At 52.0% G+C, this 21,532-nt stretch overlaps 9 protein-coding genes across 9 annotated transcripts; 5 read left to right on the forward strand and 4 right to left on the reverse strand.

The window, feature by feature from the left end:
- The first annotated feature begins 158 nt into the window (after positions 1-158).
- Positions 159-5,819, forward strand: PV05_09182 (uncharacterized protein). Its single transcript, XM_013458760.1, has 7 exons — positions 159-2,349; positions 2,402-2,677; positions 2,734-2,908; positions 2,959-4,526; positions 4,615-5,208; positions 5,277-5,330; positions 5,385-5,819. The coding sequence occupies exons 1-7, from the start codon at positions 505-507 to the stop codon at positions 5,676-5,678; spliced, it is 4,806 nt and encodes a 1,601-aa protein (XP_013314214.1). The 5' UTR covers positions 159-504; the 3' UTR covers positions 5,679-5,819.
- Positions 5,726-8,787, reverse strand: PV05_09183 (uncharacterized protein). Its single transcript, XM_013458761.1, has 2 exons — positions 7,667-8,787; positions 5,726-7,619 (listed from the first exon to the last, which is right to left on the reverse strand). The coding sequence occupies exon 1, from the start codon at positions 8,690-8,692 to the stop codon at positions 7,787-7,789; it is 906 nt and encodes a 301-aa protein (XP_013314215.1). The 5' UTR covers positions 8,693-8,787; the 3' UTR covers positions 5,726-7,619; positions 7,667-7,786.
- On the forward strand, positions 6,526-7,248 carry PV05_09184 (uncharacterized protein; the record flags this gene model as incomplete). The annotated part of the gene is made up of 1 exon (XM_013458762.1): positions 6,526-7,248. The coding sequence occupies one exon, from the start codon at positions 6,526-6,528 to the stop codon at positions 7,246-7,248; it is 723 nt and encodes a 240-aa protein (XP_013314216.1).
- Positions 8,788-8,930: 143 nt separating the features above from the next.
- PV05_09185 (uncharacterized protein) lies at positions 8,931-9,841 on the forward strand. The gene is made up of 2 exons (XM_013458763.1): positions 8,931-9,003; positions 9,114-9,841. The coding sequence occupies exons 1-2, from the start codon at positions 8,962-8,964 to the stop codon at positions 9,399-9,401; spliced, it is 330 nt and encodes a 109-aa protein (XP_013314217.1). The 5' UTR covers positions 8,931-8,961; the 3' UTR covers positions 9,402-9,841.
- Positions 9,746-13,187, reverse strand: PV05_09186 (uncharacterized protein). Its single transcript, XM_013458764.1, has 2 exons — positions 12,451-13,187; positions 9,746-12,357 (listed from the first exon to the last, which is right to left on the reverse strand). Exon 2 carries the CDS (start codon positions 10,989-10,991, stop codon positions 10,332-10,334), a length of 660 nt encoding a protein of 219 aa, XP_013314218.1. The 5' UTR covers positions 10,992-12,357; positions 12,451-13,187; the 3' UTR covers positions 9,746-10,331.
- PV05_09187 (uncharacterized protein) lies at positions 11,938-12,756 on the forward strand (the record flags this gene model as incomplete). The annotated part of the gene is made up of 1 exon (XM_013458765.1): positions 11,938-12,756. One exon carries the CDS (start codon positions 11,938-11,940, stop codon positions 12,754-12,756), a length of 819 nt encoding a protein of 272 aa, XP_013314219.1.
- Positions 13,188-13,266: 79 nt separating the features above from the next.
- On the forward strand, positions 13,267-14,905 carry PV05_09188 (uncharacterized protein). Its single transcript, XM_013458766.1, has 3 exons — positions 13,267-13,610; positions 13,712-14,169; positions 14,304-14,905. Exons 1-3 carry the CDS (start codon positions 13,544-13,546, stop codon positions 14,574-14,576), a joined length of 798 nt encoding a protein of 265 aa, XP_013314220.1. The 5' UTR covers positions 13,267-13,543; the 3' UTR covers positions 14,577-14,905.
- Positions 14,906-15,032: 127 nt separating this feature from the next.
- Positions 15,033-18,870, reverse strand: PV05_09189 (uncharacterized protein; the record flags this gene model as incomplete). The annotated part of the gene is made up of 4 exons (XM_013458767.1): positions 15,033-16,668; positions 16,726-16,765; positions 17,118-18,750; positions 18,802-18,870. The coding sequence occupies 4 exons, from the start codon at positions 18,868-18,870 to the stop codon at positions 15,033-15,035; spliced, it is 3,378 nt and encodes a 1,125-aa protein (XP_013314221.1).
- Positions 18,871-19,389: 519 nt separating this feature from the next.
- On the reverse strand, positions 19,390-20,285 carry PV05_09190 (uncharacterized protein; the record flags this gene model as incomplete). Its single annotated transcript, XM_013458768.1, has 2 exons — positions 19,390-19,768; positions 19,819-20,285. The coding sequence occupies 2 exons, from the start codon at positions 20,283-20,285 to the stop codon at positions 19,390-19,392; spliced, it is 846 nt and encodes a 281-aa protein (XP_013314222.1).
- Positions 20,286-21,532: the final 1,247 nt, after the last annotated feature.

Genomic DNA, 21,532 nt, shown 5'->3' on the forward strand with positions numbered 1-21,532 from the left:
GGCATTTTTCGGAAGCGGAAGATTTGATCTCCGAGTCCATCCTGTGATAATCATTTGATATCATCATAGACAATGCTTGTTTGAGGCACGAACCTCTTTCCTCGATCCAAATCCATCCAACCATCATCCAACAGACCCAAACATGCATCTTCCCACATCTCCATCGTCTTCGGAACTGTCGTGTTCCTTTTAGACACTTATGCTAAGTCCGTTGATATCCATTTTTCATTTGTTTCGCTACTTCGTATCCATCCATCTGCTTGCCTTTTGATTCCCTATCGTACTCGTACTACTTGAACACAGAGCTCTATCTCAGCCGGAAACGACTTCCACCATGCTGAACCTGCATTCTTCCTAGTCCTTTATCACCCACCATGGATTCTCATCAATTTCTATCCCGGTGAAGCTCAATAGAGAGTTCATTGGCCGCTCACGGCATCTTGTTCGCGCATCGTATTCTTTAACTCTTACCTCACATTCCATAGAATCAAGTCTTATCTCAAGATGGAGCAAAGACCAATTCCATCCGACACAGCTGTGGCCGGAGGCTCTCCTGCAACGGCATCTGCTTCGTCACAAGGTCAGCCCATACCATCGACTTCGGCACTTCCTTCACTTTTCTATGATGCGGTAACCGCCGAGGATACGACAGATGTGTCAACTCCCCATCAATCACTGGCTAAATCTGGTTCATACCTTCCCGCCGCTTCTGCAGATGGAATCCGCAATCAAGACATGCCGTCGTCCAGCGACACGCCAACGAGCCCAATGGCTGCGCCCAACGCTGAGGCTGCCGTTGATAGCCCACAAGCTAGACATGGGCCGCACCGCAGTATGTCCACCATCTCTTCCAGTACAGCTTCGACCGAGCGCTCGCCAGCAGAAAAGACGGCGGAATCGAGGTATGAACCTCTTAAGGCAGCACCCACAGCCCAAGACGGACGACCAGACTTCCCTACGAGGAAAAGTATTCAAACCGAGGAAGACCTGTTCAGAGTCTTGTCCAAGCGGCGAACAAGTGCTTCAGGCAAGTCTGACGCCGACCTGCAAGAGGAAAGTGACGAAATTGAACGCTTGATGTCCCGCATGTTCGGTCAAGCTCGTCAGCAGAATAGCGAAGAGGAAAAGACGCGTCACAGTGGCGTCGTCTTCCGCAATCTGACTGTGAAGGGCGTCGGCTTGGGTGCAAGTCTGCAACCTACAGTTGGCGACATCTTCCTTGGGCTACCTCGCACGATCAAGACCCTATTCAGAAGGGGTGCCAAAGCTGCATCCGGTAAGCCGCCTGTTCGCGACCTCTTGAGCAATTTTGACGGATGTGTTCGGCCTGGTGAGATGCTCCTGGTGCTGGGACGCCCTGGCTCTGGCTGTTCAACGTTTCTCAAGGCTTTCTGCAATCAGCGAGAAGGCTATAAGTCGGTGGAAGGAGACGTCACTTACGGCGGCACGGACGCGCACCGGATGAAGAAAGACTTTCGCGGCGAAGTGATTTACAACCCTGAAGATGACTTGCATTATGCGACTTTAACGGTCCGACGGACTTTGCTGTTTGCATTGACGTGCAGGACTCCTGGAAAGGAATCCAGATTGGAAGGAGAATCCCGTGCAGATTATATGAAAGAGTTCCTACGTGTGGTCACCAAACTCTTCTGGATCGAGCATACACTGGGCACCAAAGTCGGAGACGAATTTGTTCGAGGAGTGTCTGGCGGTGAAAAGAAGCGAGTTAGCATTGCAGAAGCTATGATAACAAGAGCGTCAGTCCAAGGCTGGGATAATTCGAGTCGAGGTCTGGATGCGAGTACTGCCCTGGAGTACGTCCAATCTATTCGGACTCTGACCAACATGGCCCAAACATCGACTGCCGTCTCTCTCTATCAAGCTGGAGAGTCTCTGTACGAGCTGGTCGACAAAGTCCTCCTCATCGACCATGGAAAATGCTTATACTATGGACCTGGAGACAATGCTAAACAATACTTTCTCGATCTTGGATTTGAATGTCCGGAGCGATGGACCACAGCTGATTTCCTGACGTCTGTGACCGACGAACATGCTCGATCAATCAAAAAGGGCTGGGAAGATCGTATACCGCGTAATGCAGACGAGTTTGCCGCTTTGTATCGCAAGAGTGATGCTTACCAACGCAATCTTGAAGATATTAGAGATTTTGAAGCGCAGCTCGAAGAGCAGCGCAGGGCCCGGCTTGAGAACAGGTCGAAGAAGAACAAGAAAAAGAACTACACCATTCCTTTCCACAAGCAGGTCATCGCCTGCACTCAGCGTCAGTTCTTGGTTATCGTGGGCGACAAAGCCTCGTTGTATGGGAAATGGGGAGGAATCGTCTTTCAGGTATTGCAATCACTGAAACACCTTTTGAGGTCTCCATGCTAATGCTTGCCAGGGGCTCATCGTCGGCAGTCTGTTCTTTCAGATGCCCAAAACAGCTAGCGGAGCATTTCCACGTGGCGGCGCCATATTCTTCGTCCTCCTTTTCAACGCTCTACTCGCCCTTGCAGAGATGACCGCCGCCTTCTCTTCAAAGCCAATCCTGCTCAAGCACAAGTCTTTCTCGTTCTACCGACCTGCAGCTTACGCAATTGCCCAGACAGTCGTCGATGTTCCCCTGGTCGCTGTTCAAGTTTTCTTGTTCAATGTTATCATATACTGGATGGGTGGAGTAAGTCGCTGAGAATTGTACAACCTGGCTCTCGCCCCTGCTGACTCCTGCTACAGCTAGCCGCGTCCGCGTCCCAGTTCTTCATTTCTTGTTTGATCATTTGGACAGTGACTATGACCACTTACGCTTTCTTCCGGTCGATCTCGGCTTTGTGCAAAACACTTGACGATGCCACGAGATTTACTGGCCTGTCCATCCAAATCTTGGTGGTCTACACCGGCTACTTAATACGTGAGTTGATACTGCCCCGCACCGTCACACCTAATCTAACATGACCACAGCACCCGGCCAGATGAAGCCGTGGTTTTCTTGGCTGAGACGGATCAACTGGATTCAATACGGCTTCGAGTGTCTAATCGCGAACGAATTCACCGGTCTCACGATGGCATGCGAACCCCCATACTTGGTCCCACAAGGACCAAATGCCAGTCCTCAATACCAGTCATGCGCACTGGCCGGTAGCCAACCTGGCCGCACGAGCGTTGACGGTGCTCGGTATATTCAAGAATCATTCGGATATACTCGAAGCCATCTTTGGCGGAACTTTGGCTTCCTTTGGGCGTTCTTCATATTTTTCCTCGCTCTGACAGCCTTCGGTATGGAAATAATGAAACCCAACGCTGGAGGCGGAGCGATCACCGTCTTCAAACGTGGTCAGGTACCCAAGAAGGTCGAAGAGTCAATTGAGACTGGAGGACGAGAAAAGAATGTAAATGGTGATGAGGAGGCTGCCGCCAACGGACTGCCAAGTGCGGGTGAGAAGGTGGTCAGTCCGAGCAACGATGGTAGCGACACAACGAGCACGAAGCAAGAAGACACGACGCTGAAACAAGTGGCCAAGAACGAAACAGTCTATACATTTCGCGATGTCAACTACGTGATTCCTTACGAGAAAGGCGAGCGGAAACTCCTTCAGAATGTCCAAGGCTATGTTCGTCCCGGCAGACTCACTGCATTGATGGGTGCCAGTGGGGCAGGCAAGACGACACTTCTCAATGCCCTCGCCCAACGCATCAACTTTGGAACTGTGACTGGCGACTTTCTAGTCGACGGCCGTCCACTGCCCAAATCATTCCAGCGGGCCACCGGTTTTGCTGAGCAGATGGACGTGCATGAGCCAACGTCTACCGTAAGGGAAGCATTACGTTTCTCAGCCTTGCTCAGACAGCCACGAGAAGTGCCTGTGGAGGAGAAGTATGCCTACTGTGAGACCATCATCGATTTATTGGAAATGCGCGATATTGCTGGTGCAACAATCGGCAGAATCGGCGAAGGTCTGAATCAAGAACAACGAAAACGACTCACGATCGGCGTCGAGTTGGCAAGTAAACCTGAATTGCTTATGTTCCTCGACGAGCCCACCTCCGGCCTTGACTCGGGCGCCGCCTTCAACATCGTCAGATTCTTACGGAAACTAGCCGACGCCGGACAGGCCATCCTCTGTACGATCCATCAACCGTCGGCTGTCCTTTTCGAGCATTTTGACGAACTGCTGCTGCTCAAATCTGGTGGTCGAGTGGTATACCATGGACCGCTAGGCAACGATTCGCAAGAGCTTATCCGTTACTTCGAAGAGAACGGGGGCCGAAAATGTCCTCCCGATGCCAATCCCGCGGAATATATGCTTGAGGTCATTGGCGCCGGCGATCCAAACTACAAAGGAAAAGACTGGGGCGATGTCTGGGAACAAAGCAAGAACCGCCAAGCTCGGTCCGATGAGATTGCTGAGATGATCAACCGTAGGAAGGATGCTGACCACAGTGGGAACATCAGGGATGATAGGGAATACGCAATGCCGCTGGCAACTCAGGTGGCAGCTGTGGTCAGAAGATCCTTTGTGTCGTATTGGGTGAGTCCTGCATCCCCTCTTGTGTCTATTATTCTCCGCCCGGTCTCTTGTTGCGAGTTGTTGGCAATACTGACTCCCTTTCTCCCAGCGCACCCCGAACTACATTATCGGGAAATTCATGCTTCACATCCTCACCGGTCTCTTCACGACTTTCACGTTCTACCACCTCGGCTATGCTACCATCGACTTCCAATCACGCCTGTTTGCCGTCTTCATGACGCTGACCATCTCTCCGCCCCTGATCCAACAACTCCAGCCAGTCCTCCTAAATTCTCGGAATATCTTCCAGTCGCGCGAGAACAATGCCAAGATCTACAGCTGGATTGCATGGACTACAGGCGCTGTGCTCGCCGAAATACCTTACTCTCTTGTGGCCGGCAGCATATACTATTGCTGCTGGTGGTTCGGCTTCCAGGGGTATCGCTCCTCCACATCGAGCTTCGCATCGGGCTTCTTGTACCTGTGCATATGTCTGTTTGAACTGTACTATGTGAGCTTCGGACAGGCGATCGCGGCATTCGCGCCGAATGAGTTGCTGGCCAGTCTGCTTGTACCAATCTTCTTCTTGTTCGTGGTGAGCTTCTGCGGCGTGGTCGTGCCACCTTCACAGCTTCCGACCTTTTGGCGAAGTTGGATGTGGCACCTTACTCCTTTTACATACCTTCTTGAGGCTATGCTTGGTGTAAGTCTCCCATTCCTATATCAGTCTTGTTATCAGGAGGACGAAGTCAAGCTAACCCAAAACTCTAGGTCATCATCCACGACCAACCAGTTCGATGCAATCAGGGCGAGTTTGCACGATTCGTGAGTCTCTCTGCACCCAAGAAAAGCTCATGCAGCATGCTGACAAGTCTATAGCCAGCGCCACCAGGCCAAACATGCCAATCTTACGTCGAACCATATATCCGCCAGGCCGGAGGGTACGTGCAAGTCGCATCCGACGGACTGTGTGAGTTTTGCCAGTATGCCAACGGCGACCAATTCGCCCGGGGTTTCAGTGTCTTCTACTCGCACAAGTGGCGCGACTTTGGGATCTTTTGTGCATTCATTGGGTTCAATTACGCTGTCGTGTACTTTGCGACGTTCTTGAGGTTCAAAGCGAAGAATCCGCTGGGCAAGATCTCGATGAAGACGAAACAGGAGGGCAAATAGATATTAACGATACCGAGTTCCCGGACAGGATAAAGATAGCCTGTGTGCCACTACTTAATAGTTACCGGTGATGAATGCTCTATTCATGATGCACAGGTTCGACTTCTCGCGTAGCTACAAGAAACCTGCCTCGTGTAAAGCTTCAAGGGGCTGAATTGCATAGATAAGAGGCACGGTCTCTTTCTATGGAATTGCATCAATCGGTATGAAGAGATGTGTTGACTAGCACAGAAACAGAATTCCCTCTGGTGCACCAGAGAAGGTAATCAACTCTCTTCCTAATTTCGGATTCCAAATGCTTGGTTTGCCGTCGCAAGCACAGAAGTCGTCGAGTGCCATGCATCCAAGCTTTCTGCCATGAATCCACGTCCTCACGGGTTCTTGCAGATCCTCAAGCAGAGACCTGCATAGTTCCCCTTTTGTCCGCCATGTCTTTGCCTGCACTTCCATTCTGCTTGACAAGTATTCATGCCGCTCTTCAATATACGGTCACCAGCAACCATAGCAACGCCCAGCCGACACGCATTCACGCCGGCCAGACTTTGTTGCGCGTTCTGGGAAGTGATGTCGTGTGTTGTAACAGTTGTTGTGAAAGAGGATACTGCCCAACATGTCGTGATGTTAAGTCCGTGTATCAGCACCACCGTCCCGACACAACATCTCCTTTTTCTGGACATCGTAGCTCGATCCTTTGGTACTCTTCGCCACCTTTCGAAACTTTTTGTTAACTCTCTGGATCGATCGCGCAGGAATCGCGTAGTTAAGCAAGTCTTTGAAGTGTCACGATCCACTAGTCGAGCAGGGTCCGTCCGTCGCCGGTCGACAACCATCAACAACAACGATCAACATGGATCAAACCTCCTCAGTGAACGCAGAGGCACGTCGACAACGTCGCATCGTGGCTGGTCGTAGTGGTGGAGTCTTCGAGCTCGTCCGGGATGGTGAAGGTTTGGTCAGCTATCAGTATGCATCACCGAGCAGCAGCGAGGCATATGATGCTGATGCGGGAAGCCATCAGACTTGGGAAAGTACCGAGTCATTGGCATACTCGTACAACAGCATATCCAGCTTCACAGAATTCGACAATGGGAAAGTGTCATTGACAAGCGGCCGAGCGGCAGGAGACAAGACTTGCGACTTCGACGCTGCACGGAAGAATTGGACGTTCATGGGAACAAAGACCCTCGCCCAAACTGACTCGGCAAACCTCGTCACAACCGAGCCCGAAACAAAGACTGGCAAGCGTCGCCGAGTATTGAAGAAGATAAAGGACAAATTCGTTTCTGGCATTGTGCATCGCAAAAAGACGGCCAGCAAGGAGGACAATACCGTCGACATTGGTGATTTGAACATTGAGAACTCCTTACCGTTCACTCCACCCCATCAAGTCCGTCGGTCAGAAGCGCAGATGAAGACTCCAAGTCCGGTCAAAGAACAGCTGGCTCTCGAAACTGATCAAGATCTTCGGAATGAGGAGGTAGACAAAGAGTTCTTCACGCCACCACGCATGACAAAGATTTCGACCCGGAGAGAAAGCACTGAGAGTGAGGAGTCCGATATTTTCGGATGATCAATTGGATGAATGGACGAGGCATCAGTTCCTCATTCAGGTGGGTGAGCTCGAAGTTGTTTCCTCTGGAAAATGCTGACATGGACAGGTGTTGCTGCAGTACACCCCTGTCTTCTTCCGCCACATTGGGGATACACCTCGATTGTCCGTCTTGTGATTGTTCAGAGAGTGTCGAGGCATGAAGGCGATGGATGGTGGCGTGCCGTTGCGATGTTCAGTTGTGAATGGACGGCTCGTTGGTAAACGGAGAGTGTTATGGGTTAGCGAGATCCTGGGCCAGGGCCAGGGATTTGCGGATAAAAGCGCTTTTGTGGATTAGGAGCACGATATGAGCATTCGTTTTGGAGGGTTCTGAGAGCATCTGGAGCGTTCTGATAGTGGTGAGCAGCTATGGTGTGAACATGGTTCGACTACTTACTTCTGTTCCGACCCTCCAAGCTTTGATGTCGCACATGTAAGCTTGCAGTCGCGCAAACAATTGTCCGGGCTTTCGTTAACAGCGCAAAATGCTGACGTCTCAGCTTGATGTTTCGCTTTTTCATTCCTTCTCGAGGTTTTCTTTTTGCCTATCCTCCTCCTTCTTCTGCTCATAGAAGGCGTTCCTGACGGCGACAATCTCATCGATGAGAGGATGGTTCTTCAGAGCCGCAGCCGCAGCTTCCTGTCCTGCAACACCCTTGCTCAACCCCTTGCCGCTGCCTAGATACTGATTCTCCCAACCCCAGCCAGTCAAGTAAACTCCAACATAATAGGTCTCCTTTCCTTGGCCGTAATGGATGACAGGCTCTCGTTCATCGACATAGCTAATTGTGACACCCTTCCCCAAGAGTTTCCTTCCAAGTTCTTCTTTGCTCTTCAATGACGCTCTGGGTTCAGCGACCACGGCATCCACTTTGGGTGCCCACAGCTGCGTCAAAAACGTCTTGACGGTAGAGAAGCCGTCTGGCGTTGAGAGTACCACGGCTGCGACGTAGGCTTCGAAGACGTCACCTTTAATTTTGAGCCATGCTGCTTGTTTCGATTCGTTCTGGATTCGCTTGAATTGTTTGAGTCGCTTGTCGAGCCCATAGAGCACTGTGTATTGTCCTAGAGTTTCGTTCTTGACGAGCGACTCTCGGAGCTGTGACATACGACCTGCTGGAAGGGTCGGAATCCTCTCATAGATCAATTGCGAAGCGATCACTTCAATGTAGGCATCTCCAAGGAATTCGAGTCTGTCGTAGTTGGTGTTTGCAGAGACGGTCACGTGAGTGAAGACCTCATCGACGTACTTTTCGTCGATGTCCGGTAATGGAGGAAGAGATCCAGGACTGGAGTGGTTACTCGAGATAGCATTATGGGATTGTCTGTCGTTGAAGGCTCCAGCCTGATCTTTCTGAAACTTTTTTCGAGGGGTCAGATTTTGGTCGCCGTTCGCTTTTCTCTTCCTGTCAACATTGGACATACTGCCGAATTCGAATGTGAAACAGAAAGCTACTGCATAATCTCTTGAATTGGCAGTCTTGAACCTTTTGGTCCAGGTCTTGTTGCACACGACCTTGGGCCTCGATGTTGGCGGACAAAAAGTCGTGGCTGAGAGCTGAGGGGAAAGTAGAGGCGAGTCTCTGAGAAAGGAAACTTGAGCCGAGCGCATTGTCTCGCTCTTCCGTCAATTCTCCATCTGCGGACAATAGCATCTCAACATTCGACTCATCCTTTGTATACAGCATTGCCATGGCTTCTGCATCGAGAGGTCGACTACTAGAGCTTGCAAAGGTAAGTTTGGTACTTTCATGTGCTGCGCACAGAGAGTGCCGCGCATTGATTCGCATCCCGTCCCCGTGTCTTTCTCAATGTACCTGGCTGATCAAGTCTTTCTCCTAAAGCTCCAATGCTCAATATTCTCTACAACTTTCAACCCTAATCAACAGCGATTGGGCAACAAAATCCTCCGTGCCAGATTACGAGGCCCCGCACTGGCCGCATACTATCCAAGAAGGTCAACTACAGTGGAGGACATGCTGAATCGATTCAAGAAGTTCGGCTTGGAAGGATACAATGAAGATGAGGAGCACAGATTTGAAAACATACAGGTCGCCAAACTCAGAGGCAAGGGCGCTCCCAAGAAGAAGAGAACGGCTGCCGAGAGTCGGGCCAACAAAGGCAAAAGGTAGCAGATTGTTCAGGGAGATTCTCAAGATATGTATACCAGGGTACCCAGGTGAAGAAGGAATACTCAAATCATGACCAAACAGTTCTGTTCGGTATCCATATCGGCAGCTTCATTTGCTACCTGTTGTGCGCCTACGGCGCCAACACCACATGCCACCCGTTCATTTTAGTGACTCCGTGAACGGAAAGACCATCTCCACTGGCATTCCACACCCGTGAGGCGGCTGAAGGGGTTTCCCGATGAGAGGCTGGGAATGAACTCGAACTGCTATGTTCTTGTAGCTTGTCGCATGGGCAAGTATTTCTTGCAACGATGAGGCGAAGAAGAGCGGAACGGGTTTAAGCATTAGAATTGTGGCCTTGCAGCGAATCGTGCAGACCCTGGAAGTGGTAGCATTATCTACATTTACAGAGACATTTATGGGAGAGGTGGCAACATGCAACATATACGATTCCCATTCCATCAGAGACCGTGGCAGGCTATGAGAAAGCAGGCGCTGCACATGGTCACCCTCCTAGCAGCTCGCCGTGACTAGACTGTGACCAGTATCCATCAGTCTGGTGCATTAGGCTGACGGGTCGCGAATTCTGTCCCTTTCGGCGCCGTACGGAGCACCATGTTCTGACGGGTCATTATCGTACTCGTCCATATCGAAAACGACATAGATTTTCCTATGCTCGTGGACTGGCCGTCCCTGACTGATGTTTACCCTGTTTCCAGCCTCGGTCCATTTGGTACGGCCGAAAAGCGATATGTGGTCAGGTAGACTCCGGGGCGTACTGGGAGGAACAATTCATGCTTGGACCAGCAGCATAGTGCGACATAGTATAAGGCCAGACTTCGGCATTGTGTTCATAGGTATATATAATCCGGAAAAGCTCCCCTACACACGGTTGTTGTTTCGATTTGACCGTCTCGCAATTAGGTCGTGTCATTTCCTGTCCCGAGCTGTAGCATTGAAGAAGGTGTCGAAGTTTCTGTCGTTCATAGCTCCTCCCATAACTCTTGCATGGCCAGTGGTCGTTCCGACTTTGAACTGAACGGTTTGGCCTGCTGGGGCAGGCGCTAGCTGCGCACCTCCGACGTTGCCGTAGAATACGGCCGAGGAGTCTCTCATCTCATTGATGCTCCAGGTGTAGCCTTGCTCCCTGTGTATACATGTATTTGAGGGTGCTTTCACAGAGGTTGACGCGGATGCTTGGATTATTGTTTGCTGAGGTGGCTGACGTTGAGCCATCGTTGCTATTGAGGTCTTGCAGACGCTCTGATTGGCCATACTGTCCAAGGGTGCGGTCGAGGAGGACTCGGTGGAGCGGCATTTCACCTCTGCTTTGTGCTCCTCGGTCAGGGTTCGAGAATCCATCTCTAGTGGAGTAATCGTCAGAGGAGGTTCTCGTGGAGATGCAGCTTCGATGTTCGATATGAGGAATTCGAGGTCGTTTATAAGACCATCAAATCTCTGCTTGTCGTATCGCCCACGTAGTGGAACGTCGCAAGAATGACTTGCCAGGGCTCGAATCCGAGGAACGAGGCCTGCTATCAGAAATGACACTTGCTGCCTGTTTTTGAGCGCCTCGCCAAAGACAGCCATTGATCTTTCGAGACTTGCGGGGTAGAAGCCTGTACTTATCTCTGAGAAGTTCGGCGTTGCTAATAATATCGACGATACCCTGCAGGCTTGTCTGAATCACGTCCCGTTTCCGTGGCCATCCTGTCGATGGCGGTCTGCCCTCGTGATCGTTGCTACATAGGCCCGTTGCATACCACCAATTGTCCAGACGAGATTTGAGCAGAGACAACTTCAAGCATGCTAAACCGTAGTCATACTCATAGCTCTTGCTTAGCTCGAAATATTCGATGCATTCGATGCAAGTCGTAAATAGAGAAGCAAGAGCCACGGTACCAAGAGTAAGGCCAGCGGCTTCTGCCATCGTCGCGCGTCGCCAGGGTGAACATGTCGATGAATGCTCATAGCTGGACAGCCATCGAGCCGGACAGCCAACTTCAAATATGTGATTAGCAAAGCACTGCCAGGAAACATGGCTGCACCGTAAGGTGGCAGTGGGGAATGTTCAACCTTGACACTGATGACACGAAAGGCTGCGTTGGTTGCAGCCTGCATCCGCGGCTTTGCAGGCAGGAGGCGGCTGTCGCTAATCTATTGGGGCACTCTCCGCGGGCCAGCCTTTAACTACCCTCCCTGCCCATGCCATGCGAGTCGGGCGCTGAATACACCAATCAAGCCCGCGCGCAGGCCTGAAGAGGGCGCGGTTAATGGTCAAGGCAACCTCAACCCAGAGACGATCCATTCGCCTTGCAAGCCTCTTCAACATCTTTTAGACCCAAGAGTTGTCGAACCGGCAGGCGCTTGTTGCACAATTGCAGTAGCGCCTGACCACAGACAAGTGGTAAAGCGACACATGCCGCAGATTGTCCAACACATTCATCTCACCGACGGACAGTCGCACATTGTCAACCGAGCCAGCGGCAATGCTCGTCTCTTCTAGGGACAGGCCAACCAACAAGAATCGTTCAACATGACCACCTCGAATAATACAAGGGGAAGACCGGCCGCTATCGAAGGCACCCATGAAGAACCTGGAAGCAGAGGTATATATACCGCGATGATGAAGGTTGTCCTTACATCGGTGTCTTTTACTGAAATCTTTATCGTCTCAGACACTCAGGTCCAGCCTTCCTCGCAATCCCATCATGACGAGGCTCACTCAGACGAGATAAGAGAACTCGCCTCCATCCTCGACCGAAGAAACGCTGAGCTGGCCCGGGACGCTGTATCGTACCAAGTCGACGTCCGATCCCGCAATAAGCAGGCTTACCCAGAGGAGATTGAGCCCATTGAGGCCCATTATGACAACAATCATAACTTCAATTTCGAACCGGAAGAATTGTACAGGGTATGGCACCGCACCAACACCGAGCTGCATCTGAGCACGTTCCTGGTGGTCGATATCAGTGGCACCGTTATGAAGTGTCTTAAAATAGTACAGCGCGAGCCCGCGGCCATCGATCAGAAGTTCTGGAGGACCCACAGGAAGCTTAAGCCAGAGATGGATACTGGTTCACATAGGCTTCGCTCGGCAAGCCGCCCGCGCTCAAAGCAGCAAGAGGAAGGCCAGTCGGGAGATGAAGAGTCTGAGGAGCTCATGGTCTTCATGAAGAACTCACAACGACTGCGAGAGGATTGTTGGGTCGACTTAAGGACTCCTTGGAGCATCGACTGGCAGAAAGAATACCGTTTCGTTTATTGTGGATGCCTTCATGAGGAATCGTTTCGCAAAGCCGTGACGATGCACCTCAAAGACTACAACAAAATGAAGAATCGTATATCGGAATAGGCGGACTTGCATGAGGATGCGCACCAAAGGCTGTGTTGCTGACAACTGTTGCTTCCTTGAAAAGAGGAGGTTCTTATCTCGGCGGTACGAAGGAGAGTACACTTCTGTCCCTGGTGATTTTGTGCAGAAGTCTGGGCATGATGGGCTCTACAGAGGCACCATAAAGTACCAAGAACAGTAGGCCTGAAAGAACCTCGAAGGTCATTTTCGCACATGTCCATGGTTTCCAGTGAGACTTGCTCGAGATTTGTCATCTGCAGCAAGCTTGCTCATCGTTCATGACCATGCTCGCCGCAACTGATAGAGGCAGGAATGATCGCTGTGGTCATATAGAAGTGATCCTCGTACTGATGCGTCTTGACTCGCTATATGCTCGGTCTCAAAATGTGGCTGTTGCAATTGATCTTGATTTGTCGATGAACTTTTCCGAGATTCCAGGGCAGAAGAGGCCGGTCCAAACCGGTCCAATTCCTTTGATGTCGTCCTTCGTTTGCTTCTTCCCCGCAGTTCACTTCACCTCATGCGTGCCGCAGGTTCCTCCGGAGGACCTTAATGCTCGAACCCCCCTGGTGTGATCATCCTTTCTCCCCTCATCATTTTCGTGAACGAGTCAGTGAGGGGCAAAGAGGAGCAGGGAAGGTCAAACATGCTGAGAATGGAGAATGGGATGGAGGCCGTGGCTAGCCATTACTCCCGACTTCTTGTACCCTGCGCCTCTGTACCTTGACACAGATTGACTCTTCTGCCATCATTCCATACCCGCTTGGTCTTCACAGCACTTGCCGAAATGTCTGGTCTTCACGCAGTACAAACCGGCTCCGGCCGCCTGGCTGGTAAAGTGGCCATCGTGACAGGTACGAAACTCACACCCGTGGCACCCGTGGCACCCGTGGAGGACACCACCACCTCTGCAATACACGACTCACTGTCAGATTGCTGACATTGCTCAAAACAGGCGCCGCCTCAGGCTTCGGCCTTGCCTGCACGAAGAAATTCGTCGAAGAGGGCGCGAAGGTCGTCGCCGCCGACATGAACGCCGAGGGCTTGCAAAAGGCTTTCTCCTCCAACTCGCAGTACGACCAGCACGTGCACACTCTGACGGCCAACGTCACCGTGCAAGGGGACTGGGAGAAGATGGTTGACGCCGCGGTGAGCAAGTTCGGCGGACTGGACATCCTCGTCAACAACGCAGGCACGAGTTACAAGAACAAGCCCACGCTCGAGGTCACCGAGGCCGAATTCGACAAGGTCATGAGCGTCAATGTCAAGAGTATCTTTCTGAGTGTACCGGCCGCGATCCCCGCGATGAAACAGCGAGGTGGTGGGAGTATCATCAATATCGCATCCATTGGCGCGATGAGGCCTCGTCCGGGCCTGGTCTGGTATAATGCTAGCAAGGCGGCCGTGGCAAATGTAAGGCTGGAACATGTCCACGTCCCCCTCCTCCCCCACCCTTGACTTTGACACACGTTACACACACGCGCATGATTCCCGCTCTGGTAAAGAAGAAGAAGAAGAGCACCAACTAAATTTGACGGCGACGGTAGGCAACGAAAGGTCTCGCCGCCGAGTTCGGCAAGGACCAGATCCGCGTTAACGCATTGTGCCCTTTGCTCTCCGGGACCGGCCTGTTCGAGCAGTTCGTCGGCGTGCCTTACAACGAGGAGAACATGAAGAAGTTCTTGTTCAACGTGCCGCTGGGGAGACTGACAGATCCGGGCGATGTTGCGAACATGTGTGCATTCCTGGGGAGTGACGAGGGTAAATTCATCACCGGTGTGAATCTGGAGGTCGATGGTGGAAGGGCTGTTGGTGCGTAGATGGAGCACCATCATTGGTTGCGTGCAATATGAGAGGGAAATTTGCGTACGAAGGAGAGACGGAGACGGAGCCCGCTGGTCAGGAGAATCAAGTCTGTGTCGTATCGAGAACGGCTTTTCGTCCCTCAATATTCGCTTCCTCACGTTGATGTACAGACAGGGGAAACCGAAAAGAATGCAAGATGGACTTTGACGTGTTTTGATTCTGGGAGTGGTCGCTCAGTATGTGAAGACAATGCCCTGTGTGCCTCTTTGAGGCAACGCTTTCTACCCAAGCGCTTCGCTATGCCAGGTTCGAACAAGGAAACAATTTTGATTTTTTTGGGCAGCCTTTTCGATCTTTCTTCTGATGTCCATCGTCCTTGTGCCATTCCCCTTTCGAGACCGACGTATGCGATCTTCTATGCTGCTCGGCGGGAGAATGAATGCCATGGTTTAAAAGCGGAGGTCGTTCAACTAGAACGCCGCCCGACCAATGCCATCATCTCCTTCCATCAGCTGCTGTAAATGCGCATCCGCAAGTTCGCTGCGAAGCGACTCTCTCTCACTCTCTCGCTCTCGCGTCTCCCACTCATTCAATATCTCACGTTTCGATTTCTGCTTCTCCGCGATCTCCGTGCGCATTCGCTCGGCTTCGGCTTCGAGCATCTTGATCCGTTTGTCCTGGTCCGGTGGGAGTCCGAAAGGAAGAAGTTTCCCTCCAGGCACGATCTTCTCGCTCGTAGTGAGGTGTTGTTGGACGGTGTTGAAGCGCTGAGTGCGAGGATAAGTCGCGCTGCTGCTGCTGTTCCCACGGAAAGCAAATGAGGATTCCCCTCGTCCGAATCCGCCTCGGAAACTCCCTCCTCCAAAATCTCCTCGACTGCTACCGTAGTCGCCTCTGCCGCCGCCGAAGTCTCCACGACCGTACCCGCCTCCTCTAGGGCCGAACGGAGGTGGACCGCCACGATACGTTAGACTACCACGGCCACGCATAGGTGGACTGGTGAATTCGCGAGAAGGGGTGTCGAACCGGCCACTGGCGCCGCGAGGTCCTGTTGGAGCATTACGACCGCCGCCCCCGCGACTGTGCGCTGACACTAACAACGCGGGACCAGTGGGCGGCGAGTGCTGAGGTTGGCTGAAACTGCGCGATGGACCGGTCGGTGGTGGACGGCTGTATTCACCATTGCGGTAGCTACTAGGACCAGATGGTGGTTGAGGCGGCTCGCCATTCGAACGAACGTCGTCGTGGGGTGTGCTCACATCTCTTGGTTGTCCTCCGTCGACAGATCTGTCTCGATAGTTTGTGGAGTCTGCCTTGTCATACTGACTTCTGGGAGGGTATGCTGGCGATCTGGGAAGTGATCCTGCTAGACTTGCTCTATCAGGATGAATAGGAGGTGACGATCTTCGGGAGGTGTCATTCGACGCAGGTCCGGAAGTCCTTGGTGAGGGTGACCGTCTTCGCCAGCTGTCTTCTCCTGGTCGGCGCCGCGGAGGTGATCTCGATCTTGGTCGGTAGCTCTCTCCACCTCTTGCAACGTCTCGGTCGGGTGAGAAGCCTCGCCTCGGCGGTGAGCGTCGGTCAAAGCGATTTCTGTCTGGAGATATTCTGCGTTCTCGTTTGGGTGATCGCTTCGACGGTTCAGGGGAGTAGTCTCGGAATCTCTTCGCGTCGGGTGGACTTCGAGGTCTTGCGCCAAATGCTGATCTGGATCTTCTTCGTGGAGGGGATCTTCGTGGAGAGTAACGACGTGGAGGTGATCTTCTGTTTGCAAATAAGTCTTCTCTGCCTCGGATCGGTGGCGTGCGTGAGCGGGATCTTCGTCGGTAGGGAGGAGGTGGAGAGCGGCTTCGTGGTCTGGAGGCTCGTGTGCTTGTGACGGGGATGTATGAGTCTATGTCTTCTCTTCGCTCATCTCGTCGTCCGTCTCTTCTCTCTCCCGACCATGAATCTGCGCCTACTCGATCTCGGTTCAATGGTCTATAAGGACCGTCGCCGGTCTGGCCACCAGGTCGGTAGCTTTCACCTTCTCCGAAATACTCGACATTTGGGTGGTCGTCTCTTTCCCGGTGAGGTCTGTCTCGAGGTGGAGGTGATCGTCGCGGTCTATGTTCGATGTCAGTCACTCAGACGGTCTCGAAATTCGAAGGAGAGGAAACATACCCCCGGTAGCGGTCCATGAGGAGCAGTGAGAAAGGACCATCTACAGAAGAGGGTGAGATTGATGATTTGAGCACTTCTCTCCGTAGCAGGACAGATACAGGGTGAAAGAATGACAGAGACTGGCGCAAGGTTGGCCCCGAAATGCAGCAGCTCGATCCCAGGCTCACTTTGTCTCGTACAGTAAATTTGGGCCGAAATGTGAAATTTGGGGGGCCAATCATCGGCCGTTCCGCAGGCGGTCTAACGGTGTCTCGAAAGGAAAAGAGCCGCTCTAAGAGAGTCGCAAGGCTGAGGTTCAGCCTTACCCACATCATTCCATCTTTCACCCTTGCATCTTCTCTCTTGATGTAAAAATACAGTCTCCTCGGTCTTTATGATGCATCACCGCTTACTTCTCCTGTCTTCATCCCTCTTTTGTCTCTTCCTATGTTCTGTCGCTATCATCTCGGACAAGTCTTCCTGGAAATCCCACTCGGGATTTTGCTCGGCTTTCCGTTGCTGATCGTATGCTCGTTGTAGATCTTCCTTGTCCATGCCATCATGAGCCGCCAGTGCATCCGGATCCATCGACACATCCACATCACCAGGCTTCTTTCGTTTTCGTGTCTCTTCTTGTCCGAGAATCGGAAGATTGCCTTGAGCTTGAGCCGATTTAAGGTCGTATACACGATCGCCACCAAAGAAGCCCTCGACACGCGCTTGCCGTTCAGGAATTACCTGGTAAGCCGATCTCGGATGTGATGAGTCTTCTGTGTCCGTGCCGCGCCGTTTCCTGAGATCGAATTCTGATACTGTCTCCGTCCCTCCAATCTCGGTAGGAACAGATGAAGCCATGCCACTGGGCGTCTCGAGACCTGTCGTGGACTGCAGACCAGCTCCGCCCTCTTCTCCATCTTGCTCCTCTTCTTCGTCTTCGTCTTCCTCCTCCTCATCTTCGGACTCTTCAGGCGGTTGAAGCTCGCCCCATAACTCCCTCTCCACAGGCTCGCCTTGCTGCGTGTTCTGCTGTTGCTGCAATACACCAAAAATATCGCCACCGTACAATGGTCTGTTCGTTGCTTCGTCCACCGGAGGCTTGCCCCATTGGCCAGGCGCAAATCCCCAACTTGCCCCGGGAGGCGGAGGCGCGTTTACACCAGGCACTTTGAGCGCAGGATATGATGGAGGTGGACCGTATCTCTGTTGATTGATGAGCCAGGGGGGAGGGGCGCCGGCTGGCATGTTAAGTGCTTCTTTCAGTTCGTCGGATATTTCACCAGGTCGTAGGTGGCGCAGGTTGGTCTCGAATTCCTTGCCCTCATAGTACACCTCTCCATATCTTGTCAACTCTGGTTTCGTCTGAAAGCGAAAGAAAGCTTCGTATAGTTTCTGGTAGTCTATGTCGAGCTTGCCAGTCTTGCCCTGCACGCGTTCCCGCTGTTTTTGCTTCATTGTCTGCTGATCTTGCTTTTCCAACGTGGCATCTCTCATTTCCGCAATGCCAGTCTCTTGAATAAATTTTGGGAGCGCAAAAGGTGGCTTTTCGATACCTCGTTTCGATGACAGATATTCTCTCTTCAACGCCCAATGGGTCGGGACGGGAACAACATTGCGATATGATTTCAGGTGGACCAGTAACTTCGGATCCGGCGCAGATGTATCTGTCCATTCGACCATTTCGGGCTTGTTCACAAGTGCTTTCAATTCTGCCACAGACAGCTGGGACATCTCCTTCCGCTTCTTTTTTGAGAGCTTTGGCGCCGCATTCTCTTCCTCTTCGTCGGGGATATCGTCGTCGTCATCGAAGTAGACTTCAGGCTTTTCGGGCTCTTTCAACGAGGGGTCTTCCTTGTCGAGTTCCTCGAACTTTCCCATGATGTCCTTGTACATGTCATAAAGTGGATTCCCCTCATCCACAATGAGAGGGTCTGTAAGTGCGTCGCCATTGCGCTCATCTTCTGATTTCACGTTCTTCTCGGTTCTTGTACTCGTTGGTTCCGGGGCGGTATCCTGTGTCGTGGGCTCCGGCTGGGGCTGTGCTGTCGACTGTGGGACGTCAGATAGTTCTCGCTTTAAGAGCACGTGAAATACACCTACCTGCTGTTTCTGCACCTTCTTCTTCGCTCGCCGTAGTTGATTCTTTGTTGGTTTGGCTGCGGACGCCATGTTGCAGAGCTCTTGAACGTATTGAACTCGAAGATAATAAGAGCACTTTGCGCGCGATCAGTGACAATAAGCGGAGAAAGACAGTGGTTTTACCGCAGAAATTCTGGGGCTCGAAGCAATGCAAAGGCTGCGCCCAAAATCAGAGTTCGAGATGTGCCGTACACTCCAAATATGGTTTAGCACAATGCCGCCTTATGGCTTTCGGCGCTCGGGCTTATTGCCATCCGATCTCCTGGCGAGCTGTCTAATAGTCCTCTGATTTCCTCGATGATGTCTTCACTCATGGCTGTGGATAATCGACAAGGCAGGACCGCAATGTGCCCAGTCTTTGAAGCAACAGAAAGCGTCCACAATCAGGACGCTACGAAAGAAGCAGGAAAATTGAATCTGTTCTGTCTACGGCTACAATTCAATCCTTCGACAGATCTAGCACATCACGATTGCAGACGCGAAGCATAAATTCCAACACGAACTCTTCACTGGCCTTAGCAGTCGGAATACATGTGCAAGTTCACACGCTCAAGCAAGTCCGTAGTTCGCGTCTATGCTCGGCAGACCAATTGAGACACCCACGTTCGGCGCGAACTGACCGATAAAGTTCCCAGGCGGCGCATAGTTACAGACCGTAAAGTATGGCTGCACATTGCCTCCAACGTTCTGCAATCCGCTCGAGGAGCAATCGGCAGTATAACATCCCACGGCCGTGGTGCTCTTCCACACGATCTGCGTGAAATGTCCCCATGCATTGAGCGTGTTGAGGTCGGGTTCTTGGCCGTAGTATATATAGTTGTTGACCTCGCCGTTGTAGAGACCTTCAGTCACGAAGGCACCCATGCCCAAAGGCGTCCCAGGGTATCCGGCGCCGATATTCTGACCGTATCCGCCACCATCAATATTACTGCAGTGCTGTTAGTGGCAAGCAAAAAAGGGGGCAGGCAAGCTGCTTACGTGACGTGGCCATAGACACAGGTTTCCGCAATCTGCTGTGCGGTGGCAGCTAAAGAAACTGACCAAGTCAATGGTAGGGCAGTGTGATTCAGGCGATGGTAGTTGTGATGCACAAGGATGGCATTGATATATGCATCATACGTAGGGATCGGGGTGCCAGAGGTGGTCGAGAGAATCGAGCTTGCCGACGATGCACTTGTGACTGGGCTGAAGCTCGCCACAGGATTGCTGGTGGTCATCAGCGATGACGATGGGGCTAGAGTCGTAGTCGTGCTTGTGGTGGCAATGGTGCTTGAGGGTGTGATCGTCCCATCCGGTATCAATATTGACGAAGTCGTCGAGCTCAAGCATGGGCATGTGGTGACAGTCACGATCTCGGTTGCCGTGACTGTTGCAGTAACACTGTAGCTGATGCTCACTTGTGCCGTTGCACTGGCGACAAGGCCGCAAATCAAGAGAGATCGCATACTGCCCGAAGAAATGAATGAACAATAACAAACCAGGTAAGGAACGACTTTGGTCAGATGAACAGCGCGCACAAAAAGCAAGAGGAGAAAGGCCTGGATCAGGGCTCGCTGATCATGTTGTATGTACAGCAAATACCTGGGCGAGAGTGGGCCACATTCTTAGCATGTCAACAGAGTCGTGCGTAACTCTGCAAGACACAAATTCCACCCCACGAAACTCAAGAATGCGATGCGACAGATGGATGGGCGTCAGGGTTGCTGCATTTTGTACGCTAGCCGTTCATGCCGCAGAGCTTGAAAGACGTGTAATTGGTGTTCAAATAAGTTGAGTGTACTGCCACACTTGTTAGTAAGACGGTCTGGTACCTCTTCACCACCTGAGATTCGGTTATTTTTCGTTCATGCAGTGTGCTCAGAGACTCAACGACAAAACATGGCAAACCCAGCATTGTTGCAAGGATGCATACTTTAGGCAACTTTGATTACCTGATCGAGATAATTCTGGTGGAAAGGATGGATTGTGCTCCAGGCGACGGCATACAAGCTTAGTATTTCAGGAAAGGTCCTTCCGGAGGCTGCGAACTCATTCGAAGAGACTTGGTGACAGAAAGAACTCCAAATGGCGCCCGACAACTTCAGAATGTGCAGCGCTACTCAGATCAACGACGACACTGCGGAAGCGGCATCAAAATGCGGTGGAGTGGCAACATTATGAAGCATCAGCCCAAAAAGACCCACTGTTTCCGTTCACTTTTTCCCATGCCACACGGAATTTCTCAGCAAGGCGTCGAGGACGTTATCCACAGGAGCAACGAGCGCTGCGTTGCAATCGGCACGGCGCACATCCAGGAGCATATTGTTGTCGGCCGCGGCGATGGCAAGGTGGGCGGACGCGTCGTTCGAATCCGGTTTGGCATCATAAGGCGATCACTTCTGGCCTAGGCTTTGTCTCCAGATGCTTCATCCTGGGAGGTCTGCATCTCACGGGCGTAGCTGCTAGATTCACTGGTTGCACCATCACGTTTGGATGCTGAGAGAACTGGCCTTGGTTTAGTTACACCTCGTCGTAGAGGCCAACTCGAATACGGATTAGCAAGCGGAAATTAAACAATGTAAAGCGATCTGACCTGTATGAAAAGGGTTTCGACATGTCGTTGGCCTCATAGAAGGGAATGTCCTGTTCCATGTGGTACGCCGGAGTCATATGCTGCTATGCTGTCTGCGCCCCCAAGGGGGGTTGGGGGGGG

Source organism: Exophiala xenobiotica (assembly GCF_000835505.1).
Source record: "Exophiala xenobiotica strain CBS 118157 unplaced genomic scaffold supercont1.5, whole genome shotgun sequence".
Taxonomy (NCBI): Eukaryota; Fungi; Ascomycota; class Eurotiomycetes; order Chaetothyriales; family Herpotrichiellaceae; genus Exophiala; species Exophiala xenobiotica.